Below are 14,058 nucleotides of genomic sequence, written 5' to 3'. Positions count from 1 at the left end.
ACGCGATGGTACGATGGTGAAATCGCGATGGTACGATGGTGAAATCGCGATGGTACGATGGTGAAATCGCGATGGCACGATGGTGAAAGCGCGATGGCACGATGGTGAAAACACGATAGCGCGATGGTGCGATGGTACGATAGTGAAAACGCGATGGTACGATGGTGAAATCACGATGGTACGATGGTGAAAACGCGATGTAACATCGCGTTTTCACCATCGTACTATCGCGCCATCGCGATTTCACCATCGTACCATCGTGATTTCACCATCGTACCATCGTGTTTTCACCATCGTACCATCGTGCCATCGCGTTTTCACCATCGTACCATCGTGCATCGCGGGTACAGAATAAATAAAATGTCACGATTGTCCAAACGTGTCCAAACGGAACACCGTACTTCGAATACTACTGATTAATGCTTTCCTTGAGGCCCTCACGTTTACTTACCTCGTAGGATACAATTTTAAATGCATTAATATATTTATGCTTCCATTACTTGATCTGTTTTAATTGTTCAGATCTTTGAAAATAAAAAATATAGAGATGTTGCAGTTTCCATAATTTCTCATAACCAGACACAATAAATGGAGAATTTTGATTCAGTGTATAGGTTCAATAATAATTTTATTGAACGAGTTGAATACAGTTAAATTATGCGAGCAAAATATTACTTTATTTAACGAGTTCAATATATTAAGAAATGAGCCTACACAAATATAACATTCTATATTCTATTGAAATAACAAGAATAAAGATCAACAAGGCAAAGGCCACGTTCACTGGACGCCGCCCATCTGTAGTGTAACGCTTACTGGTCGGGGACCACAAAAAAGCGGACAACCATCAACCCCGGACGGCCCAGAGAAGGCCTGGTTCATTTTTGTTTTCTTTGTTCAGTGGTTGTCAATCTATCAGTCACATTATTATCAACAGTAAATGCTTGTTTCTTCTATATTTAAGTTATAAATTTTACCATTTTTATTGAGCCACAAAATTGGCACGGGTATGTGATAAAACTGAGTCTGCAATAAGCATTTATTCATTGCTCTCAATGTAACTCCTTATTTTAAGATTTTTTATTAATCTTTGGATGTAAATCTTTTATTAAATGTGCCTAATATATAGATGATAATTAACAATTAAATACATATGTACCAATATGTTTGTTCACACTTAGAATCACATTTATTCCTAAACTTGGACTTGTATGAATTTTTTATCTGATATTTTAATAAAAAAAAGTCACAGCCCTATGACAAGATTTCTAGAAAGAATATATACATGTGCCCATCAAAAGTCTGTAGACAAACAACAATTCACTAATTTTTTTTGGTAAACTTGGCAAAATCCGTCCAGCAAATGCAGTTTTATTGTTTGAAATATAACTTTACCTCCATTTATTATCTTTTGGCATAATAAATGTTAAGAAAGTCATAAGATTTTCATATTTATATGACAAACTTATAGGTTTACATATTTTTAGAGAAAACTGATAATTAACTAGTGATTTCAATCACTTCAAAAACCGTTGATATTCCATAAAAAAATGTCTGCGCAAATATCAACATAACTTCCATGGTCACTCTAGTAAATATTCCACTACAATACAATGGTTCCATGGGAAGACAGTGCGCTCAGTGAAACCCTGAGAAGCTTCAGAAATTGTCAAATTCTAGAAATGGGAAGGTTAGTTACTTAAATTGTTCATTTCTTTCACTTGCTGAACACTTGAAAATTATTTTGCAAGCACAATATCAGCCTTGCATGTCTATTTTAGGCTTAACTTCATTTTTCTACTTCAAGGCTCACTGTTTACAAGATCCTGGATCAATTTGAGGCTACTGGAATTCTCCATGATTGACATAGATTGGGCCGCCCAAAGACCTTTACACTAAGAGATGATCGCTTGCTTATCAGGCAATCTTTACAAGACAGGAGACTCAGTTGTTCCATTGCTCAAAATTGACTGGAGTTAATGCATGGAACCTTGAATTCCCAAGGTAACATTGACATTTTGTGCAATTGTGCCATACCATCGGCTCATCTGCTAGGGTATGGAGATGAGTTCTGGTACAATGATGATGGTGTTCCGTGCCACCGGGCCAAGATAGTGAAGGAATGGCACTCCCAGAGTAGCATTATGTGTTTGGAGAACTAGCCACCACAGTCTTAAGACCACAACCCCATCAAAATATTGTGGCATGGCATCAAAATGAACCTCGGGAACAAGCATCATGGTTATTTCAGAGAACTGTCAATGTTTGTGATTCCTGGGTATGAGTTGACAGTTAACAGATGTAGAACATTAGTTGAGAGTATGCTAAGGAGAATTTAAGCCGTTTTGGCAGCTACAGGTGGACACACCAAGTACTAACTGTGTGATCTTTTCTATGCTGCTGTTTGTTGGTTGCTGTGCTATTAGTGTAGATGACACAAAATTTGGCATTTGATACTTTTAATCTAAGTTATGTATTGTTTTGTGATGATATATGACATGAATTAATTACTATGTATTATTATACAGTCGAGACTGCCTTAGCGACCCCCTGATTTCAACGACTCCCTGTCTTATCCGACCTTGTTTCAGTCCTCCCAACGTATTTTCCTATATACATTTGTACATTCATATAGAATTAAATTGAGCATTTTGCCAAGAATACTTGTTTTTATTGACTTGTCTCTAGACTTTTGATGGGCACATGTATTAAAGGAATCATATTGACAGATGCCTTTTTAGCAAAATTTGAGGACTAAAACTTGAGGACTTCAGAAAATCTGTTATATAAGTTGTAAAAACTGTATATCGATGATACATAATTTATAAATTTAACTTCTGTACATTTCAGGCACTCCACCATGCACACTTGATGTAGAGTACACCAACCCTTTGGATTATACCCAAGAAGTGCAGTGGACTACCACTATCAGTTGGATATTGACAATAATATGATGGAAGGTGAAATGAGAAAGAGCAGTCTATTACTCTTAAAATAATTAGAGTTCGTATAACATAGTGGTTATGTATGAACTGTACTTATCTTTTCCATTTCAAATATAGCTTATGATACAAGTAGAAGTGAGATGATTGCCTTTATGCTTCATAAAATAAGCCTGCAAGTGTTGTGTTTGCATAACTGCTGTTCTAAGAACTAATGCTATATTAACAAGTGTGTGGATCACTGATTATAGATATTATTTAATGGTTGCCTATATTATTTTTGGATGTAAGCTAACCAGTTACTCATTTCGCAGCGAAATAATCACACCACACTGCGATAATAACGCGACATTGGAAAGCTAGATTGATAGCTTTCTCACATAAAGAATGATATGCAAGTGGTTTAAAATCAACGAAGTTAACCATTCGGCTACGGACGCCCTTTTGTACAGTTTATAATATAAATGTACAAACATCTTTTAGATTTAAACAGTCAAAGTCTATAAAGTGTCTTGATTTTCAAAAGGACCAACTGGCACTATAAAGGATAATTTAATAATGATATCTTTCAAGAAAGTGGGTCCGTTTTACCAAGTTAGCAAAATAAAATCAGGCGATTTACGTAAAAGCTCTTGTTTCTACATGATAACATCATGCAAACATGTTATTTGTACTCCAAGTTTCCTCTTTTATATTTTTAAGAACAGAACAGAAAAGCCTAACACATTTTTTTGCCTCGACCTCCTAAATGAACATTAATCTCGAACAATTAATCCAGTCTTGTCATGTCAAAAATACTCCAGTGTCTCTTAAAGCAAGTGTTTCTTTTGCTGGTAAATGTTCGATGTTACAGAAATTTTAAATATGAATATATTTTTATAAGTGTTTAGATATATAAAATTAAGGGAGGTAAATCTGTAGTACATATAAACTTAATCATGTACTCTAATTATAGGAAATAATCTAGATTGTCTTTTATAATCCCTTATATTGCTTTTATGTTCTTTTTAGGTATGACCGAAAGACAGACAGACAGACAGACAAAAAATTATTTAGTTTGGTATACCAAATATTTTTGAAGAAAATATTAAAGAATAAATAAAGACTTTACCACGGCGATTTTGTAAATATTGTCATGATAATAAACAAAATAGTCATTTTCCATTATGATTATTATATGTTTATTGAAATGAAAAAAAAAATGCTATTCTTGTAAACTTAATTTGGTACAAGGAATTTATAAGATATGATTTAATATTATTAAGCAATTTTTATCTAATATGCTCTGCATATATTGTTAAGAAATAGGGTGTTTAAAAGATTATTATAATAAGGAAGTGTAAGGTTTACATTTTTTCCAGCTTTCATGACCAAAGTGTCCTCTTTAATTGTATGTATTAACACAGACGAAAACATGACAGCATGAAAATTATTTCACATATGAGTGAATTTTTTATTTAAATTATTGTAACATTACACGTTTATTTCATTAAGTACACAGCACATAAGGCAAGGACATGATGTCACACTTTATGTAATTAGAATTACATATGTTCTTACATCATTGCTTATCATCCAATTTTTCTTTTATTTGTTTCATCATTGCAATGAAAATGCAATAATATTTTCGTTTGAAAGTTGAATATGATAAACTGCTTCCTTGAAAAAATTGATATAAATACTTTTCATTAACGTTCAACTTTACTTACAGGAGAGTTAAGCTGCAGATCTGCTATATACAACTTCAAAATGAACATATCTGTTGTCGTCTGTTTCGTGCTTGGATGTTCGTTATCAACATATGCTAGTGAGATTCTTGCGTTTGTTCGTTTTACAGTATACATTTATTTTTAGTTTGATTACAAGATTTGTTAGTTAACTTTCAGTTTCTTTGCTATATTCGTTTTAATTTTCTAGATAGTTATGATCAAACAGACGGAGAGTATCTGTAAATCGCTGCTTCCACTTTCTCTGGAAAAATACATGTTTTATCTCTTATTTAATGAAATTCCATTTACATATACATTTGTATGCATTTTAAGATAAACCATTTTATCACATTGCGAACCCCGTGCGTTATACAAAGAAAGCGTAAAGTCGTGTTTCAGTATATTAAATAATCAATATTGCATTACATTCGTATAACTTCATTTCTTACTTTTATTCTCAAATTGAGGTGGCTTGATATAGTTCTATTCAAGTCGTTCAATAATTAGCGCTGATGCATTAGAAGTGGAAAATAAGGAACTTTAGTCGTAACAATTGTACATCACTTCAGTGTTGTTACATTTTTCTGGACCTTCGGGATCATTGAGTCCAGCGCTTTTAAATGTTGTAGAATTAAGTACCGCTCGCCGGTGCTAGTGTGCGTGAGGGATGTTGCACATTTTCATAATCCCTCATGTACAGACTCAATCAAACCGAGTCTGCAATTTTCATGTAATTTTGCTGTTTTAATGCTTCCGAGGGATCACATTTTTTCAGATGTTTAACTTAAGTTTAACGCTAACATGATTTGTGTAAAGATAGAGCGAAATTTAAATTAATCATCGATATTTTACTATCATTTTCAGCATATCATACACGAACATACGTTGGAAACCAACAAAGTAAGTAAGCTGTCTTTGTAGCTGAATGAATCAGAAATCTATCTCTAGCTGTTGTTTCCTTGAGCTTTACATTCATTGCTTAGTACTGGTTGGTTCTAGGAACGGATTCGAGAGTGTTTCAATAAGCTTAAAGCTTCCAACACAATCGAACTAAAATGAACTTGTATAAACTAAACTATAAATATAACCACGGTCTTTGTATCACGTGACTTATTGTCTCGTGCGTGGGACAGAAAAGTTATAGTAAAGACGGTCAAAGATTTATTTTCCTCAATTTTTTTTTTAAAATTCCATTATTATATGGGATGTATAGAGCCTGCTCATTCAATTGAATAACCTATACGTGGATTTTTGTTTGTTCTTTTTTGGGGGTGGGGCAGGGGTAGTAGGGGAATCAATATATTTTTGTCGTAATGTGAAACAACGTAAATTTATGATTGTTGTCAAAACAGGCCGTTTCATTTCATGAAAAATTATATCTACTTATTTTTCCTGAAAAACATTGAAGACTACAATTATCAGGTCTTACAATATATTCCATTTAAAATAATGCATTATCAAAAAAAAAAATATAAAAAAATCTCAACTGGACCTTACTGGACTTACGTATTACAGGCATCGTGATAAAGTGTTCGGTTTCTGAATAATGTTCCTAATCTGCTGTATATTCAGTTTAGTATTATATCACCATATAGTGAATCTTATTGCAATGTCAGCATTAGATTTAACATAATTTAAGTTCAACATTAGAAATAAGATTATTTCCTGCATTTGTATTTCAGGATTTAAGTTCATATTTTTTAAAAGTTGGATGCATTTTAAGATAATTCTGTATCGTATTTATGAGCAGTTTCAATCTTCAATATACCTTTATAATACACTATGTTGTAATATATATTATGTATCTTTAGCATGCTGCACTGATTATTTGGGACGTCGTATTCAACCAGGTCAGAATTATTTTGATGGCTGTAACACGTGTATTTGTGGACAAGCTGGCGTGGTATGTTTACATATTTTAACTTATAATCTGTATAAAATATCTCATTACTTTAATACACTTATACTTCTATTAATTTTAAACTGAGAAATATTCATTTGAGAGATTTTATTACCATAAGGCCAACCTTTACAGTCGACAAGTACCATTACTTTATACTCAATGTTATATTGCTCCTAAATTTCAGCTGAAACGCCGTTTTCGTCGAGATAGCATTTATAGATAAATTATGATCACATTTTATATTAGAAAATACTGACAACTGCTACACAGTCTCTTTGTAAATATAAATTAAACATGTTTTGGGTTCACACAAAGTAGATATGTTATGTTTAAAATTCTACACAAAGTTTAAGTGGTCACACTATGAATATATAGTGTCATTAAAAAAACTGAGAAAAGACAAACTTTACTTGACCTGTAATAGGGAACACAGCTTGCCATACATAGTTTATTCATTATTTTCTTTTCAAATTAGACATATTAAGTAACAACTTCATAGATTTCAATAAATTTCTGTTATTAAAATATTTTACTCAAGAATGAGCATAGTATATCTTTAACAATGCCGACTATGTACAGGACCATCAACGAATCATGCAATATTCTCAATCTTGTTGTTTTTGGCAACTTTTAAGATTTTCATTTTGGACTATTTTTATACTTATTTTTTTTAATCCTTACAACCATGTTTGTTTTGAATATCAGAATGCGATAATTAAAATTATCTATTTTTTCAGTTAAACAAGTGTTTATATACACTGCTTATTGAATGTTATTTGTTCTGTCTGATATAAAGTTTATATTTATACAACTCATGTCTTTTATTTATTTGTCAGCCTTCCATATGTACATTGAGATACTGTGGACCGACTGATGTAAATACTGGGAGAACTTCTTACGGCGGTGCTCAAGTATTACCAACTATACCAGTCGATCCTGTTCCTCCAGTTAGACCAATTAATCCATCATACAACGTTAATCCGATGGCACCCGTTAGACCAATTAATCCATCATACAACGTTAATCCGATGGCACCCGTTAGACCAATTAATCCATCATACAAACGTTTAATCCGATGGCACCCGTATCTCCGACATATCCACCATATCAAACAAGGAGATACTAACTCTCGGGGCCTGTGTTTGGAAGACGTTGTATCAGTAGATTGTAAAATACATGATCCAATGTTTTCGAGTATTGGATCAACGATGATCTCGACAAGAATATAAAAAAGATAATAATTTCAAGGGATTCTATTAAGAACATTTATGTTTTAATGGACAATATCTATCACATTTCCCTTTTGTTATACAAAAACGTATTTGGACAATAAATTTCAGTCAGCCATTCATTATGCGTATTCGTTTTTATTTATTTATTTAAATCAAGATGTGGTTCAGACTTAAATGACTGCAAGATAAATATATATATATATATATGAATACCTGATACTATAAAAAATGCATTTGTATAGTGAAGGGGTAATACGCTATAGTGGGCAATCTGTAAGTATCAGAATATTTTGTTTGCATATTAATGAATATCATACCTAAATGAATAAACTGGAAGAATTATGTTCATGAAATTTCGATTATAATTATGTGTGTGGCGCATTCACGGAAACATAAATAAGTCGCTGAGTGTTTTAAATAACTAGCCGTAATGAAGTTTTTTTTGCATTTTAATCCTGTAGGATCCGAAGCTTAGGTAACGAATCAAGAATTTAAATAAAATTAAAAACAAACACACAAACATCACAAGCGTTACCACTATAGCGTCGATAAGTGAAATAAAAATTAATCAAAGAGCACCATTTCTTGTAAACGTCGGCTGACGGCAAAATTGAATATCAAAATTGTACACAACCAGGGACAAAAAAATATAACATATAGCTTCAGCAAACCGGCTATTCAGGATAACGAACAGTAATTACCAATTCCCCCCCCCCCCCCGTAAGAGAGCGACTATTTATCTAATATGATTTCTGAATCAGCGGTGAGAGAAAAATGACCATTAGATTCAATGTCCGAGGTCAAATGTCCCGCAGAAATGCCTCGACCGAGGATCAGACTAGCAACCCCAAAGCAATACTTGGTGGTACACTGATATCTGACAATTATATATATATGATCCAAAGCCTATTGAGCTAAGCAGTGGTAAATATATCTGATAAATTTCGTTACTGAAGTGACAGTGCACAAAGAAATTAGCCTATGAATTTTCATATGACTATAATTCTGTGTAAGACCGTCCTACATTATAATAAATTTAAACGTTTTATGTAAATTTGAACTGTCCATGATCGGTCTGTTGGGGAAGAAAGGAAGTTAAAAATGTATTTCCAATAATTTCGACTTTTGTTGCAAAACATTAGACAGAGAAAAGACCTTATGGGCAGGTAATACTGTGCTATATTTATATTTTAAATATCTTTATTAACTAAATTTCTTCATGGCAATTGCAATAAGTTATAATCGCGACAATTGATGCTATTATTAAACAAATATTTCGTAAGCACTAATCAATTCTTAATTTGTCTGACCAACTTCCTGGTTCTTACGAGAGCTATGAAAATGAATTCGAAAATTGTGCATTTCAATGCTAAATTACTTGACAAAGGACACGAATTCCTAAATGAAGAAATCACATATATTCCTCAGACATAATTCAACGATCAATTTTTAACTAAAATCATTTTATGAGAACAAATTATAAAACATTTTTATAAAACGAGTACATCTTTCATTTCTGTTATTATAACTACGAGTATTTCCGACAAGTAGCTGATTGTACTGAAATTGTCATTATTCCGTCTGTATTAAATTGTTTGTGTGAATTTTGCAAATAGGTTGTAAAGATAAATGCAAAAGATATAAAAGATATAATTATATGTAATCTATCATGAATGTTTAAAAAAAAACAAATTATCCTCCTCAACACCCCCCCCCCCACACACACACACACACGCACGCACGAACGCACGCACACACACATAAGGTAGTAGTTACTACATTACTTGGATAATTGTGAAATTGTGACAGAGAAAGATTGTAGAGAGATCTTTTTATATATTAACGGTGGCACAAAGGTGACATGTGTGTGTTTTTATTTATCTCGTGGCCACGAGACACTTTGTCGTGGCCACGAGTTACTAAGTCGTGTCATGTAGTCGTGTAGATGTCATCTACTGATCAGGTGCAATGATCTTTCTTCTAAATTATTCATCAGACAAGGATTTTACCTTATAGGCTATTAACTGTTCATGGGCAATGTCCCTTACAAATAAAATAAACCATTCCTTCTCATGTTATCGTATAAACAAGGTTAACAGGCCGTAGTACGTACAAACTGACCAATTTGATCACAATCTTGCCCAACAAAGAGCTATAGTCAAAATTAATGTCTGATGGGCCTTGGAAGGTGACTTTCTAATATGATCTTAAAGACAAGTTCAAAGTGAATATCTTCAGTATTTTCAAAGATTAATGTTGCATGTAAAAGTAAGTTGTTAAGTATTAAAAAAAATCATAATATATATAGTGTTTTCTGATTGGTTAATAATCTCGTGGCCACGACTTAGTTATCTCGTGGCCACGTGGCCACGACATAGAATCTCGTGGCAACTACTTAGCTATCTCGTGACCACGACTTAGTAACTCGTCTCGTGGCCACGAGATAAATAAAAACACATAAAAATCCCCCGTGAAAAATAGAATATAGATCGGTTAGAAACAGTTATCTCTGACTGCTTTTGCGTGAACCTGAACTCAACTAAAGCACGAAATGGGACCTAGAAGCTCCAGTGTGGACTTCTTGCGATGACACGTGTCCCAGTTCGTGCTAGGTGCACTCTTGAACCTCAATCCCTTATGTAGTGGTCGGGAGCCAGGAGTACCCTTACCGATAAGTTCTATGCGCAGGTGTCAGAGGCAACAGTTACCATTGCAGTACTTAGTTTAATATTTATAGTTATAACAAGAGAAAAGAAAATAGGAGGGTAAAGGATGTAATTTAAATTAATATTTTCGTCTTCTGAGTGTACATCTAAACATGTAAGAAGATAATAAATGTGTTTGATTCATATGAGAGATTAGCATCGCCGAATAGAAGTATAGATGGGTTGTCAGTTGTAATATTTTGTAGATTGTCAAGAAGAGTAGCAAGTTGTGCATTTAAACGTTGACACTTTAGTTATGGCACGTGTCTTCAATTTCCTCACATTCCTATACAACATCTGAGCATTCAAGAAGCCTTATAAACGTAGTATAGATGATTTCTAGAGGTTTTCTATCAAGAATAAATTCCAATTTTCTCATTTATAGTATTTTAATAATGGTTACATATTCCTTTTATGTTTTTTGTATCTAAGTTTGATATGTATGTATGTATGTATATTGATGAGACTATGGTAAATAATGAAATATTCAAGATATGGGTAATGGAGAGTGACCGTCAATATATAGAGAATAATAGGTTGGTGCCGTGGATGGAGAAAGTTTATCTGGCGAGGCGGAGGAATTTATTGGGTGAGCCGAAGGCGAACCCAATAAATTCCGGAGCAGAGCCAGATAAACTTTTTCCATCCACGACACCAACCTATTACTCTATTTATCCTGTCACCATTTTTTTAAAGAATGTTATTAGGCAAACAAACTTTAATAACACTATCGGAAATATTTCTGTATAAACAAAGAAGGCCCGAAGCGTGCATTATTCTACAACAATGCACTCGCAGTTCTTATTATCTCCCTGTATATTTTCACATTGAGGGCGCCATTTTGTTTCAAAAATGTGATAAATAAAAACATTTGTTTGTCTAATTTTGTTGTGAAAACTATCTAGAATGAAAGAAAATGGTCTAACTAAGAAAATGAATTCGAACACCAATATCTTTTATTCAGTCGTTAACGCTGTACAGACGTTTAAAGTATTGTTTACGTGACGTCACAATGTAGCGCTAAACAGCACGTGCAAAACAATCAAATCAAGTACGCTATTTTAATATCGCAAACGAGTTAAGTTTTACATTTATTTCACTTTTAATAATTTGTATTTCGCTTCGAAAAATTATAGAGTGAAATAAAATAAACAAACAAAGTTTTATCAACGTTTCCAAAACTCGTTATTCTACACACAGAAGATTTAACGACAGATTTTACATTTTTCCTTGAAAAGTAGTCCGGCAAACATGCATACCACGTGATCAAGTGCCGTAGATCAGTAAAAATATATGGCACCTTGTTATCGGGCCGAAATTGATACAAGTGACAGGATAAAAAAGGGTGACTGTTCGGGTAAAATTCGAGTCATATAATGTAACAGAAGGAATAGAATATAGAAAATGGCAATTGAAAAAAATAATTACTAAGTTTGGAATAACAGATATTATTTTATGCTTTTCAGTGGATTACTGATTTATCCGTGAAAATTATATTTGGTAATTTCACAGTGAAAATTATCAAAATATAATTTCACTCTTTTCAATGACGAAACTACTTTTTTAAGATTTTCCCCATGTGGTACCTCAATTTTATTTTTGCTGACAATTCTGACAATGTCAGGCTGTTTAAAGAAAAAGCAAAACTGAAATTGATAAATAACTTAAATGTCAAAAGTAATAAAAAGAAGAAAACTTACTTCTATTCATTCAAATTCCAATCACCAAATTTCGTTTTTTTTTTGTTTCATTTTTACAGTCTCAAAAATACATTCCTTCCCCATGCAAAACTGCTCTTGATGACATTTGGGCATATTAAAGTATCCTACGAGAAATAACTGCCGTATGCTTTATGAAAAATTGAAAGCATTGACAGCCATAACTCGAAGAATAAGTTAAATCAACCCAGCGTTCTTGAGCAGGTTTCCAAGTTTTCCATTTTCCTAGCTCCTTTTCTGAATGTTTTCACATCTGTCAACACTTATTTTTTGTCTGTTACAATCCTCAAATAAGTTTTCTTTCTTTTATAAATGTGTATGACTAACAAATCCAAATTATATCCCTCTGAATCTTACACAATTATTTTCCTCCCATGAAATACACAACTTTAAAAAATGGCTGCCGCTTACAATTTACAAAGCCAGGTCTAATATAAATTCGCACTTAGTAACAGAAATATGGATGGATGGTTGGACTTTTTCTCCTACAAGAATTGTTTGTTTTTATTATCAAAGCAAGCGATCATTCATATTTTTTTAATAAAATTAATAAATATCACCGTCATTTAATGTTGATTGGCGGACTTATTTTTCAGCTCAAGACTTCTTTTTTTAATGAGAAATTCCGAATAAATGGGGCTCTCAATGGGGGAAACAGTTTTAATATTAACGTTAAAATTATGGAAATTTCGTTTTAACTTGTTTTTAAGCATAAAATAAAAAGAAAATTTGTCTGTTTGTTGTGTAAGATGTAATTTTATTTCATCTCGTGAACTTTAAAAACAGTATTCTCACTCGTGGCTTCGCCACTCGTGAGAATACTGTTTTTAAAGCCCACTCGATGAAATAAAATTTCATCTTACACACAAACAAACAAATATCCTCTATTTCTTGAAATAAAAATGCGACTTTATAACGACTTTACAGATGTCATTATAACAGACAAACAAAGTCATTTCCCATTCTGATTCTTCTATGTTTATGGTAATGGAATGATTGAAACTCTTGTAAACTTAATTTTGTACAATAAATTTTATAAGAAATAATTAAATATCATAAAGCATTTATCTATTGTACTCTGTACATATTGTTAAAGATCCTGTAACACAATTTTTAATGGTTTAAAATCATAAATATGATGCTCAAATTAAGATTTATCAATATTGTAGGTTCCAGAAAGTATTATTTATAAAGATATTACCGAATTTTAACATTTCATGTAAAGAAAGGGAGGTAATAAAAATTGATTTTCTATAAAGTCAAATTTTACTAATAAATGAATGCATGTATTTTAATGATTGTATATTATAAGCACAAATATTTGCAGTACATATTTTACATATTCTTCGGTGTTGGTGTTTGAAAATTGTTGCATTTGCATAAATATGTTCATATATATAATTTCACTTAGTGTGGTTTACCACTTTGATCACAACATACAGGATCTTTAAGAAATAGAGCATTTAAGAATCAAAATACCAAGATGATTACAATAAGGAAGTGTAACTAGCTTGTATGACTATATTGTCCTTTTTAATCGTATGTTTTAACACAGAAGAAAACATGACAGCGTGAAAATAAATTCGCAGATGAGTGAATCATGTATTTAAATTATTGCAACATTACACGTTTATTTCATTAAGTACACAGTGCATAAGACAAGGACATGATGTCACACTTTATGTAATTAGAATTACATATGTTCTTACATCATTGCTTATCATCCAATTTTTCTTTTATTTGTTTCATCATTGTAATGAAAATGCAATTATATTTTCGTTTGAAAGTTGAATATGATAAACTGCTTCCTTGAAGAAATTGATATAAATACTTTTCATTAACGTTCAAC

The 14,058-nt window shown here is 32.4% G+C and overlaps 1 protein-coding gene across 1 annotated transcript; it reads left to right on the top strand.

The window, feature by feature from the left end:
• The first annotated feature begins 4,664 nt into the window (after nucleotides 1–4,664).
• On the top strand, nucleotides 4,665–7,899 carry LOC132752841 (uncharacterized). The gene is made up of 4 exons (XM_060743228.1): nucleotides 4,665–4,749; nucleotides 5,516–5,551; nucleotides 6,463–6,554; nucleotides 7,391–7,899. The coding sequence occupies exons 1-4, from the start codon at nucleotides 4,692–4,694 to the stop codon at nucleotides 7,781–7,783; spliced, it is 579 nt and encodes a 192-aa protein (XP_060599211.1). The 5' UTR covers nucleotides 4,665–4,691; the 3' UTR covers nucleotides 7,784–7,899.
• Nucleotides 7,900–14,058: the final 6,159 nt, after the last annotated feature.

Source organism: Ruditapes philippinarum, unplaced genomic scaffold (genome assembly GCF_026571515.1).
Source record: "Ruditapes philippinarum isolate M1 unplaced genomic scaffold, ASM2657151v2 ctg1412_1_1_1_1, whole genome shotgun sequence".
Classification (NCBI taxonomy): Eukaryota; Metazoa; Mollusca; class Bivalvia; order Venerida; family Veneridae; genus Ruditapes; species Ruditapes philippinarum.
Note: the sequence above shows the minus strand (reverse complement) of the source record. Positions and strands in the feature narration are given on the sequence as shown.

Excerpts from the sequence above, each read along its gene's own strand:
- LOC132752841 (XM_060743228.1), top strand. The coding sequence starts at position 4,692 with ATGAACATATCTGTTGTCGTCTGTTTCGTGCTTGGATGTTCGTTATCA. Across the intron at positions 4,750-5,515 it reads TTCGTTATCAACATATGCTA|CATATCATACACGAACATAC; the intron begins GTGAGATTCTTG and ends TATCATTTTCAG. Across the intron at positions 6,555-7,390 it reads TTTGTGGACAAGCTGGCGTG|CCTTCCATATGTACATTGAG; the intron begins GTATGTTTACAT and ends TTTATTTGTCAG.